The sequence below is a fragment of the Lepisosteus platostomus genome, chromosome 23, assembly GCF_059453375.1.
Source record: "Lepisosteus platostomus isolate fLepPlt1 chromosome 23, fLepPlt1.hap1, whole genome shotgun sequence".
Classification (NCBI taxonomy): Eukaryota; Metazoa; Chordata; class Actinopteri; order Semionotiformes; family Lepisosteidae; genus Lepisosteus; species Lepisosteus platostomus.
This window is the reverse complement of record NC_142633.1, coordinates 11,487,811-11,500,606: the sequence shown is the minus strand read 5'-3', so window position 1 is coordinate 11,500,606 and position 12,796 is coordinate 11,487,811. Positions and strand designations below refer to the sequence as shown.

Below are 12,796 nucleotides of genomic sequence, written 5' to 3'. Positions count from 1 at the left end.
GAACACGTCCCTGTATCTCTTTGGAAATCTCAGACCTGCTACATTAGTCCTCCATGCAGTATTGAAAGGTGGCAGGTGAAATATTTAGCAGAACATTGTGTATACAGAAGACTTTGAGCCACTGAAAATGAGAGGCATGTCCTTCTTGTCTTGCTGGCCTTGCCAGCATTTCTCTCTAAAGATGCAATTAGACCTACAGTATCCCATCATTCATTAGTTTAAAGCAGACTGACAAAATTATAAGTGCACTTTTACTGATAAAAGAAGTCTCCAACTTCCACCCTCCATCTTTGTAGCACAAAATCACATTAGATCGCTTTCGATAACTGCTTATCCAATTCAGAGTCATGGTGGCCCGGAGCCAATCCGCGGAAGCACTGAGCACAAGGCGGGATACACCCTGGACAAGATGCCAGTCCATCAAAGGGCACACATACTGTACCAGAGCCAATTTCACATACAGTATGCCAGTTTACCTTCCAACAAGACTTTGGACTATAGGAGGAAACTGGATCACCCAGTGTAAACCCCTACAAACACAGGGAGCACATCCAAACTATATGTAGATAGCACCCCAGGAATTGAACCCGAGGCTCCAACACTGCAAATCAACAATGCTAACCACTGTACTACTGTAGCACAAAATCATTCAAATAAAGCCCACTGATAGGATTAATACTGTAGTTGTTCTTGAAATTGCAGTCGTTAAGCCAAAAATGTTGAGAATCAGAGGTCTGTGGTTTTCTTTCTGTACATGTAAAGCTCTGCCTGTCTTGGCATGTGTATTTATAAAGAAAGGCCTTCGCCTGTCTTTCTGGCACTACTGAAAAAAGCTTCAGTGTAATTTAAATGATCTGCGATTGGCATGATTCAGTAATTTGTCATGTAACACGGGAGGTAGTCTTTTTGAAAGCTCTGAGCAATGGCTTGCTGTAGAACCTCAGCTAATAAAGCCTTTACTCTCTGTTCTTTAATAGATTTCTAGAGAACCCTGTGAGTTTGGTCCTTTTGCCAGTGACCTTTGACCCGGGAGGAATTGGGATAAGTGTGGTTGGTATGTTAGATAAAGAAAGTGTAATTGCAGTTGTGCTTGGCTCTGACAATAATATATCTTGGGCCTGCTTAAGACATGCAGCTCAGGGGTGTATCTAATTATAGTCAGCTTGGTGAACAGGTGGCTGCCGGCCGTGAGAAAATTTACACTGAAACCGGGCGATATAAGCCCGGTTTAGAAACCTGATACAGACAGGAAATTTAATAGTTGATCAGTGCATTCTGGCCTTGCAGAGTTCATGACTAATTTAATTTGCGCAAAGTCCCAGGGCCACATTTGTTGAAAAAAAGACAGATTAGTTTATTTGTCCCTGTTGAAAGGATCTCTGCCCTTCAAAGATCCATTGTACATTTTTTGACAGTAGCATTTCTGTTGAACTGCAAGTCACAGCAGCATATAAATGTTCTTGCTCGTTAAAGTGCCTGACTACGAGAACGCTGTTTTGCACATGCAGTATGTATTGAATTTAAAAAGGTATTTGAAATGCTTAAAGATATTTTGAGGTGTTGAGTTTGTTACAGAGCAAAGGACTCGCATGCAGAACAGATTACATAAGTAGGGGCCATGTCTTAGTTTTCTTTTAAAGTATCTTTTTTGTGAACTAATTTGTCTTAATTTGCAGTTCATTTCACATCAATTTTAATTTTGTATAGTGCACTTCTCAATGAACTACCGCAGAACACTTCTGCAAATTGTAAATCAGTACTAATTCATATTATCTGACAGAACAACCATTAGGCATCAACTCCCACAGGAAAAAAATAAATCTAAGTGCCTCAGCCCTAATGGGTTGATCCCCTTCTGGACAGGACCAGTGGTGGCTGGCTACGTTTTGTTTAATACAACAGTGAACAAATAGTGGACATCTAGAGATTGATCAAAATGCAGAGGTTCAAGGTGATTTTGATATTTCAAAACAAAAGAAATCAACTACAAAACCGAACCTGCCCCCAGGCTCATCCATCCATTTGGATGCAATTTTCTCACCATTTCCTCCACTTCAGGGCGGTGAGGGCCTGAGCCTATCCCCCAGGGAATCCCCTCAGAAATGAAATCACACAGCAAAGAGGCCTGGCCATGTCAATGGCAGCGCCACACCATTCTCCTCAGGGCCAGAATCCTCTTGGAAGGAATGTCAAGGAAAGCCAATTCCAGGGACCCCAGGACAGGAAGTGTAAAGCTTGTCTGAAGGACCTTTTCTACATGTTGTACTGTATATGAACTTCATCCATGAAGAACCAGCACCCGTCTGTCTGTTTCTTTTGCTTTTCAAATGTTCCTTTTTTCTTGTAGTTTGAGAATCATTACGTTCTGACTACCTTCCAATTTAAGACAATTAAAAGAAAATTAGCAGTAGAAAGGCAATCAGGGACTGACATAAACAAAGGGTGTTGGCTTTAACATTGTCGCTAGTGCTAATTATCGAACTTACAGTAGCATATCTTTGAAGTATGGCTTAGAAAACACTATTATGTCTTTCCCTGGCATTAAAGAGAGTTGTAGTACTGATAATTGGCTCAGCTTTATTAATTTTGTTTATCATTATGCTGCTCTCGGTCTTCCCTAATTAATTGGATTAATTCTTTAAAACATTTAGATTTATTTTGCTGGCCCAGTGGCTCAGAACTATTATCCAGTCATTAGTGAAATGCATCTGCAGATGTCCTAAGAGCCGTATAGCGAGTTATCAAATCTTTAGCACCAATTAAGAACAGATTGTTTCAGATAGCCATGAAGACATCTTTCTCTAAAATACAAAGACAATTGAGACAAGTAAAGGTGTATCATTTAGGAAGATGCTGTCAGATGTTTTTTTTTATTATTTCATATTTGGCTATGGGAAAAGACGAGGGAGACATTGTGTTATTATCTCTTATTTGAAAAGAAAAAATCAGAATTTGCACAAATATTCTACCTTAATCTTTAATCAAAGTCACCTGTTAGTTTTTCCAGTGGTAAAAAGGATTAATAATAATAATTCCTTACACTTATATACATGTAGCTCTTTTCTGGATGCTCTACTCAAAGCTCATTACAGGTAATGGGGATCCCCTCCATCACCACCAGTGGGCAGCCCCATCTGGATGATGCAACGGCAGCCATAGTGCGCACTCACCACACATCAGCTCTCAGTGGGGACGAGAGCAGAGTAATGAAGCCAGTTCATAGATGGGGATTATTAGGAGGCCATGATTGGTGAGGGCCAATGGGAAATTTGGCCAGGACGCTGGGGTTACACCCCTACTCTTTTCGAGAAACGCCCTGGGATTTTTAATGACCACAGAGTCAGGACCTTGGTTTAACATCCCATCCGAAGGACGGCACCTTTTTACAATATAGTGGGGCATTAGGATCCACTAAGACCGCAGGGTGAGCGCCCCCTACTGGCCCCACTAACACCTCTTCCAGCAGCAACCTTAGTTTTTCCCAGGAGGTCTCCAATCCAGGTACTGACCAGGCTCACACCTGCTGAGCTTCAGTGGGTTCCCAGTTGTGAGTTGCAGGGTGATATGGCTGCTGGCCGTAAAGCTGGCCTTTATGGATTCCCATAAAGGTCTGATGTGGACATCTAAAAAGGGCAGACACGTACACATCAGCATGCATACTATACACCTATGTGCATATAGAAATTTTCTCTTTTATGATTCAGTTCCACGAGTTGCTTGGGTTAATACGCAATATTCTAGCAATTGCCTTTTATGACAGATGTGTCAGTGACACCAGGTCGTGCAGCTGAATAATTTTTACCCAAATATACAGTATACAAATGTAACAAACCCAACAATTGAATTGCTTGATGAAAAGTTAGACGTGGTGTAAAGGAGTTTTTTCTTTCTTGAACTGCATCAAAGGAGTTTCCTTTTATTTCTTCTTCCCCCACATGATGTATACACATTAAAACAAAGGTGCAATTAAGATGCTTAAAGTGTACAATCATGGGCCTTAGAGACCCCAGACCTACAGGTTATAGTTGTGTAGTATCCTGTGTTAGTATTATTCCAATTATGTAAATCATTAGACAACCAGATTTCAAAGCAATTTATGCTGTAAGCCACTTTAAAGAAACCATGTAATGGAGTGCACTATACAGTGTGTTATCAATCATGTATTATCAATGTACCCTATCTTCTCAAAAACTATATTGCAAAAAAAGAGTGTATTATAATAGTGGACCTAAAGCAATACATTGTCTCCCGCAAGTGGTCTTCATCTGAGAATTTGTGTGATTTGTAGTTTGATAAGAGTAAAGTGGGTTCTGTTTAATTTTAAATAGTCTGTCCTCCAGAAGGACCAGACCTCTTGCTCAGCTTTTTGCTGACCTTATTTCACAGGATGTCTGGAAGTGTAACATCACTGTTTTGCTGGCTGGAAATAGGCAGCTCTTCATGTTTGCATTTGCCTTTGGGTGACAGATTTTCTGTAGTGCACTGAGCTGTGCCTTACAAAAAAGAGCAGCAGTGGCATTTCTTTTTAATCAATATTTATTGTGCTTATAAAGCACATACAGTTGCAATATCCCCAATATTCTTAAAATATATAGAGTAGAAATTGCTTTGTGTTATATTGCTTGGGAAAATAGGATTAATTTGCTGTGCCATAACATAATTAACATTTAAGTGGACATTTCAATAGCACACTGAAATGATTTCAGTACAATACATTTTCTACATCTTTTTACTGGAATAAATCCAGTAACTACTTACAGTTGTAATACTTCACATAAAATCTTAAAGCTCAAATACGTAATATAATCCATTACTATTTTTCCTCTGTGCATTAGCTCATGATGAATTTAAACTGGGTCAGTTACATTCTTTTGCTGCATTTAAAAATACAAATGCACACAGCTCTCTGTGGGATTGAATTATACATATGACAGTGCAATATGTTTGATATGGAATGTTTTATAACATTTTTATGAGTGAAAGTTGAGAGTAGTGCAGAGCTAGGTGGCCTTGGTCCCTAATGGCTGCAGTGGCTGTAGGCTTTCACTCTTAACTCAGATCTTAATTGCTTAGTTAACCTCATTAGTTGGATCACACATTGAATCACCTGTTTGTTTTTCAGGGCTTATTCAGTTGCTAACTGCAAGATATTCTAATTCCTAGAGGAATTCAGTCTTTGAGGACTGGTGTTGCCTATCTGTGACACAGATAATTGTGCAGCTGCATTCCTTGGATCTGTAAGTCTAGAACACACATACATTACAGTACAGAACCGATCATTTACAGTATCATTGATAAAACAGTCTCCAAGAGAAAAAGGAATGCAAATCCTGACAAGAGACACTCGATTGGTGATTATAAAAGGAAATTCTGTTGCTACTTGCTACCTGCACAAGACTCTGAACGCATTATTTTAAATATTGTTATCTTGGTGGTTAAGAATATCTGTTTGAGAAGACTGTTATGAAGAATTTGATTTGCCTTTGCTAGTACTGCTCCCTGAGGCGGATTTGTATTCTTTCTGTGCTTTGATTCTCTTTGTAAGCAGTGGTGATTTCACCCAGGCAGTGCAGGATTATTTGAGAAGTCCTCTCTCCTCTGCCACCGTGACTAATCTCCCCCATGGCACATATACTTAGCCCTCTTCATAACAGACCACCTCAAAGCAGGGACTGTGGGCAATTTAAAGCAACTCCAGATTCTGGATAAGCCGGTGTCACTGTTCTGCCACAGTGCTCTTTTCTACTTAATGCTTTAGTCACTTTCCTGTTCTGATATGCTTTTCATAGCAATTTGCATCTAAACACCAAAGGTTTCACATTCACTCTTCAGCAAGAGAATTCTTCAAGCAGGATTTTTTCTGGCCTCTTGCTGGTAGTTCATCTGTAACTACAATCCTCATGCCATAGGAAGTAGGCAGCCTCTGATGCTTATGCAAAAGAAAATACTTTTCATGCATTGAAATTAACTTAAAATTGCAAATAATTTACAGGTTGAATGGTCTGGAATCTTAGCATATTTGCCAGTAAACAGTGGTGTAGTGTTCTCATGAATAAAATAAAAAGGCCATTTAAGTGATTTTGAATTTCATTTGGAATGAGTTAATCTCCTCATCTTCTGGTGTCTAGAATCTGTTGAATCATGTTTAGCAAAGCTGAAAGGTGCAGTCTAAATCCTGATATAAGCTGGATTGTTCCTGTGAGAAAACGGTTGCAGTGTTGTTCAAAGGTCACTTCTATCTCATTATCACTTTAAGGAAGCTTCTTATGTTGAATTTAAGTCAAAGAAGTGTGTGCTTTAAAATCCTAATGGTTTGGCTGGTTTTGACTGTGCTTTATAACCATCTATGTTGATTGTTATGTTTTTAATTGTATAGCTCCAGGGCTTCTGAGTCAATGCTAATGAGCTTGACTATATACAGTAGGTGCATAATGCATAATTAATTCCACTGAACCTTTGGTGCCTTTGCAGGTGTGGGAAGACGTGTGCTTAACATGCTTTTATTCTGTTTGCTTTATAGGAAAGTGCTTAACGCTGAGTAGAGGTTCATACTAATGAGGTCTTCTCTTTTCACAGAAACCTTGGAAAATCAGGATTGAGGGTGTCCTGCCTTGGACTAGGTGAGTGCGAATGAGTTTGTTGATTAAGAAGTCAAACAAAAAGGGTTGCATACAGAACAATAGCTCAAATGTCTGAAGGCCTTTGTGATGTAGATTACTTTTAAAACAGGTAAGATGAAGGTACCAATGTTAGTGCACATCAAGAAATTAAGGATATTCACAACCTGTGCTACTATTACCCTATGGTCTCTGATTTTTTTTTTTAAATATGTCCTGCTGAATCATTGCAGTTTATCTACAAGAAAGTAAAGTATATAAACCCGTTTGCAAATAAACAAGCTGAGCTCTCCAAGTGAAGGAATTAAAGGACTTGCAAGGACTCTTTGTGTATTTGTGCAAGTCCTCTTGCCATCTGTCCTCCAGTCTGTATTAACTGACTGTCAGTTCCCTTCTTGACTATCCTCTACCAGCCCCGCGGGCATTAAACCGCCAGGGGACAAACAAAAGGCTTACATTAGCACAAGCCCCTGCTAATGATTTCTGACATACAGTAACTTACTTAAAAGGTAGGCAGCTACTTTTCCATAGGACAATGAATGTCTTGTTCTGAGCAATTCTTTGTTCTTTTCTCACACGAGTTTCCCCTGGTACTGTATATCTGTAATGCAGTTTTGTACCTGGGTTGTCTACAATATTGTACCCATATACCAATATTTGACTTAACAAGATTTACCCTGTTTCATCGTACCAGAGTATGCTAAAACATTGATTTGCCATAGTAAAGGTCATTATGGTAGTATTGCACAGTGGTCATAAACATAAACATTTTCCAAGGTAAGTTATGATCTAATGGTGGCATTGTGGTGCAGTAGTTAGCATTGCTGCCTCGCTGTGCTGGGCCCTGGGTTTAATTCTTGGGATTACTGCAGTATCCCCATGCAGTTCTCCCTGTTCATGTGGGTTTCCTCCAGGCACTTAGGTTCGTATTTTGCAACATTAGTCTGTATTTTGAAGCAGAAATGTAGGGGACCTGCACAATCAGCCATTGTAATATTGTGGTGTGAGGTGATTGATGGAAGAATGAGTAGGATGAGTGGTGGGCTGCCTTTCATTCTTTACCTGAGTGTGGGCAGACAGACAGGAACAGCAGAGCCTAAGAACACTAAGATCAATGAAACAGGCATTTGGGGAAATGAATATGCTGTTAAAAATCCAAGTGTATAAAAGCAGCCTTCACATTTTAATTTTACCCTAAGCAGAAGCTTTGTGTGTTCTTTGTGTCAGATGTCATTGTATAGTGCCACTGACTGCACATGATGAGCCATCAAGGTCCTTTATCGGAACTCTTAGCTTATGTGCAAAATAAAACATTTTTGCTTAAAGAGGAAGAAAGGAAAATAGTGAAAGCTGTGAATTTGTAGAATTTCTGAGTTTTAGCTCAACTGTCACTCCCAATAACACAGTACAGAGCATTGCCAGAGTTAAATCAAACTGAAATGCCCTAACAGAACTGGCTGCCGTTGGCTTGCACAACCAGTACAGTCTGCCTCTGTCTCTGTAATTGTGCAGAAAGGTCTACCTCACCACTACTGCAGTACAGGGATTATTCCCTGCTAGTTTTTGCTGTATCCCCGGTCAGGGTTCTTCTAAAATTGTTACTTGTTTGATTGACAGTTCAAAGTGATTTGTCTTATTTTTGGGAACTTAAGAAGGTTGCATTGAAATTTGTTAGAGAAAGCTTGGTATAGTATATATGCTTTGGACATGTTAAGGATTCCTTTTATTGTCATATGTACATCATTTTAAATACACAGTCACTTTATGTTATGCTATTTTAGCAGCACCAGGCCTTGTGTTCTTCTAAGGTGCTGTGTGGAGTTACTGAATTTGACTAATGAAGATATTGATCATACTCAGACAATATTTGGTCAGAAGAGGCATGTTCTTGCACACTTGCTAGGAATGGACTGGATTGTTGTCAAGTGATCTTAATGCCGGTTGGGAAAAGAAAATGTTTCTGTTTTGTTTTTTCCAGGAACATGGGTGACCTTCGGAGGTCAGATCACAGATGAGGTAGGATCGGCTGCCTTTTTTATTGCTGTCTTCTTCATTTAAACTCTTTGACCCTTTTTTAATACCTGAATCTGAGAGATTGTGGAGCCGAGGTTATGATGGTGTTTGTGCCTCTTACATCACAAACTGACTGTCTTCCCAGCTGAAGAACAGTCCCCAAGGTGGCAGGACAGCAGCTCAGGAAAGTAAATGCAGCAGGACATTTGGCTACTGACACTAAAGGTCTGGGTGGAACATATGGCTTCAGCAGTAAGCTGAGACAACAAGGAACTGAATCACGTAGAGTGGTTTGTATACGTCAGCTGCACTTAGTAAAAGCCATCTTCTGGACAAACAGTAATTTGATTAACGCCGCTATCGTTGGCCTCATGACAAAGGCATATGCTGTATCTTTCAAGGGCAAGGCACAATTTCCCCTTGCTTGAGTGTGAAAGCATGAATAGCAGCAAAGCCCAGGGACTTGCTGGCCTAAGGAGTGTCACAGCCTTTGGTATGACAGTTTGCAGGTCTTTCAGGGAGAATGACTAAAAGTGAGCAGTCAGATTTTTTCCTCTACACTGTGCAAAATAAGTTTTCCTGGCTTCGAAGCCCTCATGTCCCAACTGAGTAGCCTTTCTATCCGGCTCCAATGAGCTGATGCACAAGCTGATCATTCGCCTAACCCATCTGAAGGCAGAGTTGTTGCGATAATCTTAATCTGCTGGATGCTTTAGCAGTTCCAAATAAACTAAAGTAAAAAAAAAAACCTTTAAATTATTGATGTTACCTTATAGCTTTGTGTTTATCAAATAAGGGCTTGTGCAGTGTATACACTCAGATTAAACCTTTCTTCTGCTGTTGGCCTGTTGAGTTTACAAATCAGTAAGAAGGTAGTAAGCATCATTTATCCTCTCACAATTACAGTAAGCCTGTCATGATAACCTGGGATGTTCCAATATCATGACAGTAAAAGATGAAAGACTTAGCATTGACCATTAAACCCAATCTGTTTAGTGAAATATAGTCTTTCATAGTGTAATAGTGCTGACAACCCTTTGTCTGCACTATCCAGTATTTTATCATTTGATGCATAGCAGGTTCCCTTGTCTGAAAAGCTAGTTCAGTGTTGCCTGTCAGTATTAAGAGCTGGGTGCAGAGAGGCTTATCAAAGGGACCTCCATTCATCCCTCAGTTCGGCAGCAATGGACTGTTCACCCATCCTTTCAAAATACAGTCTTTAACTTTTCTAATGAAGATTTTCCAGCCACAAAAATATTTTTTTACGTAGGAGATTTAAAAGGGGGGCATCACAGTGGCGTGGTAATTAGTGTTGCTGCTTTGCAGGGCTGAGCTCTGGATTCAATTACCAGGCGGGTATCTGCATAGAGTTGGTATGTTCTCCCTGTGTTCATGTGTGTTTCCTCCTGATGCTCAGGTTTCCAACCATAATGGAAATTGGCTTCTGGGAAAATTGGCCCTGGTGTGAGTGAATCTGTGACTGTGTGCGCCCAGCGATGGACAGGCTTCCTGTCCTGGGTGTATTCCCACCTCGCGCCCATTGCTTGCTGGGATAGGCTGTCACAACCCTGTAGTGGATAAAGCAGATAGAAAATGTATGGTTGGATTTAAATTTGGCTATCAGAGTATGAAACAAGCTACCCAACTACTGTATATTGTTGAAGCTGATATCCTGGCTTAATTTAAAAAGCTGCAGGTTGAGGATCCTTGGATCGATCACCTAGGGATCAAGATGGGCCTAATGGTCTCTTTTTGTTTGAAACCATTTTTATGTTTTTATGTCCTGCACAGTGGTGTTTGTTTTAGTGACTATCCAAGAAAGGGTGATTGCTCAGAACACACAGTGAGCCCTGTTCTCCAGATTATGAACAGGATTTCCCATCCAGCAGTGCAGAGTGGGTCGAGCACCGCAAGGCTAGACATGGTTGTGTCTGCCAGGGTTTCCCTCACAGTGAAACGGCAACTTCTGGGACCTGCGAGGCACCTGCATTCTTTCAGCAAAATGGATTCACACAGACATACACCTGTCCTCATTCTGTCCTTACAGCACGGTGTTTGTAGCAATAACCTGCCATGAAAACCAATTTCAGTATTAATTAACTGTCAATGCCAGAGGGTATACAATGGAAAACAGGTGGTGATTTCACATGTATAAAAAATGGGTTCTGGTTATATTTTTAAGAAGGGATTTGTTTTGTTTATACAATATATATTTAAATAAATGTGACCCTTTAACCTTCTCTGTTGCACTGTATTTGATGCGCATTGTTGATAGCAGTGCAAATACATTAAGGCAACATTTTGCCGTTGTGCCACAGTGAGATTCAGAGTCATGACATTTAAAATTTAAGTAACCATACCTGTGAAATGTGTGAAAACAACAGCCTGTGATTTTGGTATTCAGCTTCAGCAGCATTTCCCTACAGCTCTGTAATCTACACATGACTGAGCCTCATCTTCATCTCTTTGTCTTTCCCTGTCTGTCTTGCTGTCCACCTCTCTCCCTCCTTGTTTCTCCTGCTTCCAGATGGCAGAGCAGTTGATGACCCTGGCGTATGAAAATGGGATCAATCTCTTTGACACAGCTGAGGTCTATGCAGCAGGGAAGTGAGTAACAAGAAGCTGGGGGATTTTAGTTTCTCTCTGTATTTAATTAGATTTGTGAAGAGTCTGCATGCTTGTAAACGTTTATTCTGCTCTTGGGCTCAACAGCAGATCTAATAAAATAAATCATACTCAACGGGCCTACACTAAAATAAACAGACTGAGAAATTGAAAAGAGGCCACTTTTATCTAATGAGAGGCAACAAATGCTACGGATCCAATACTCACTTGTTAATCTTAAATGTTTCTAAGTATAGTAAGTATATAAAACTTTCCTGTGGTTCACCAAAAGGTAAATTAATATTTCACAAAGGGTATGGAGGCCTTTATGGTATGATCCACTCTAGGTGTCTTTTCCTTTTCAATGTTAGAGACATATTGCACCTTCACTATCATGTAAAAAATGTAGCCAGCCTAGGTTCATTGTGGAATACTGTAGTTTTAGATGTATATAAACACGAGGTGTCTGTGTATCAAGATGCTGCCCTTACCTGTAGACCCTCAGCAGGGCACTCTGAACCAGCAAAACAGAGATTAACTCAAACCTGACCATCTGCCTCAAAAAGAGCTTGTTAAGCTGCACTTACTTTGGAGGTACAGTATATAGGTCTCTTCCATGGCCTTACATAGAGTTAAGTGTTGTGTCCTGATTCAGCAGCATGTGCACCAGGAAATTCCAGTCATCTGCATCCACACCATATTATTTTAGCAGTCTAAGCTCCCACTACATATACAACATCTTAAAGATGATTCTGTACTTGTAGAAATAAATCGTTTGATTTCTAAGAGATGGGACCATTTTAGACTGCTTCACAGGAGCATGATGATGAGATCCTGGCTTGAGACATGCCCTGTATACAGTGAAACAGATACCATTATGCCACAGGCATATGTAAGCTAATGCACACAAATATCTGGAACTTTAAATTATGATTGATTATATTTCTAAGGTGTGTTCTTAAAATAATATTTTTTTGTTTATAGCAAACTAGGGCTTATCGTTGTGAATAGTAGCAAAGAACTGTGACAAAACTGTTGGCACCAGGAATCCAGTGGATTTTGTGTTAAGTAAGATAATCACTGCAACATGCAGCTTTTAGAATTAATCCTCACTGCTGGAGCGTAAGTGGAACTCACTCCAAGATGTGATGTGATGTTTTCAAAAGGCACAGGAACATCCATTCAAGTTGTATATTCTTCACGTTGAACCGAAATAGTGCTGCCAATGTTGCTTTAAGAAAAGAGCAATTCATTCTTTTTTAGTAGTTTTATTTCCTTTACTAAATCTCCAACCCTTAACTTCTTAGATGTGTCGGTTTGACAGTATGCTGTTTGAATGCAAGATGATATCTTTCTCAGAACTGTAGTCTCTCTGCCAGGACTCTTTTATCATTAGTGAATATTGACTGGAGCAGGACGTCGGTTTAATGTCAATACCTAGGAAGCTGGAAAATAATCCAGCTGGAAAATAAGAAGTAATGAACAATTACCTCTTTCTTTAAGTATTCTACAAGAAAGTATTTTATTGCTGCAAAAGTAAAGTAAAAAACCCCAGTTACAGA

The 12,796-nt window shown here is 39.8% G+C and overlaps 1 protein-coding gene across 6 annotated transcripts in view; it reads left to right on the top strand.

The window, feature by feature from the left end:
* kcnab2a (potassium voltage-gated channel subfamily A regulatory beta subunit 2a) overlaps nucleotides 1–12,796 on the top strand; it is a 141,069-nt gene that overhangs the window by 99,230 nt on the left and 29,043 nt on the right. For all 6 annotated transcript variants that reach the window (XM_088617487.1, XM_088617489.1, XM_088617488.1 and 3 more), the window contains 3 exons: nucleotides 6,577–6,620; nucleotides 8,596–8,633; nucleotides 11,158–11,237. In XM_088617487.1, the coding sequence (XP_088473613.1) occupies nucleotides 6,577–6,620; nucleotides 8,596–8,633; nucleotides 11,158–11,237 (162 nt within the window). The remainder of the gene's footprint in view (nucleotides 1–6,576; nucleotides 6,621–8,595; nucleotides 8,634–11,157; nucleotides 11,238–12,796) is intronic.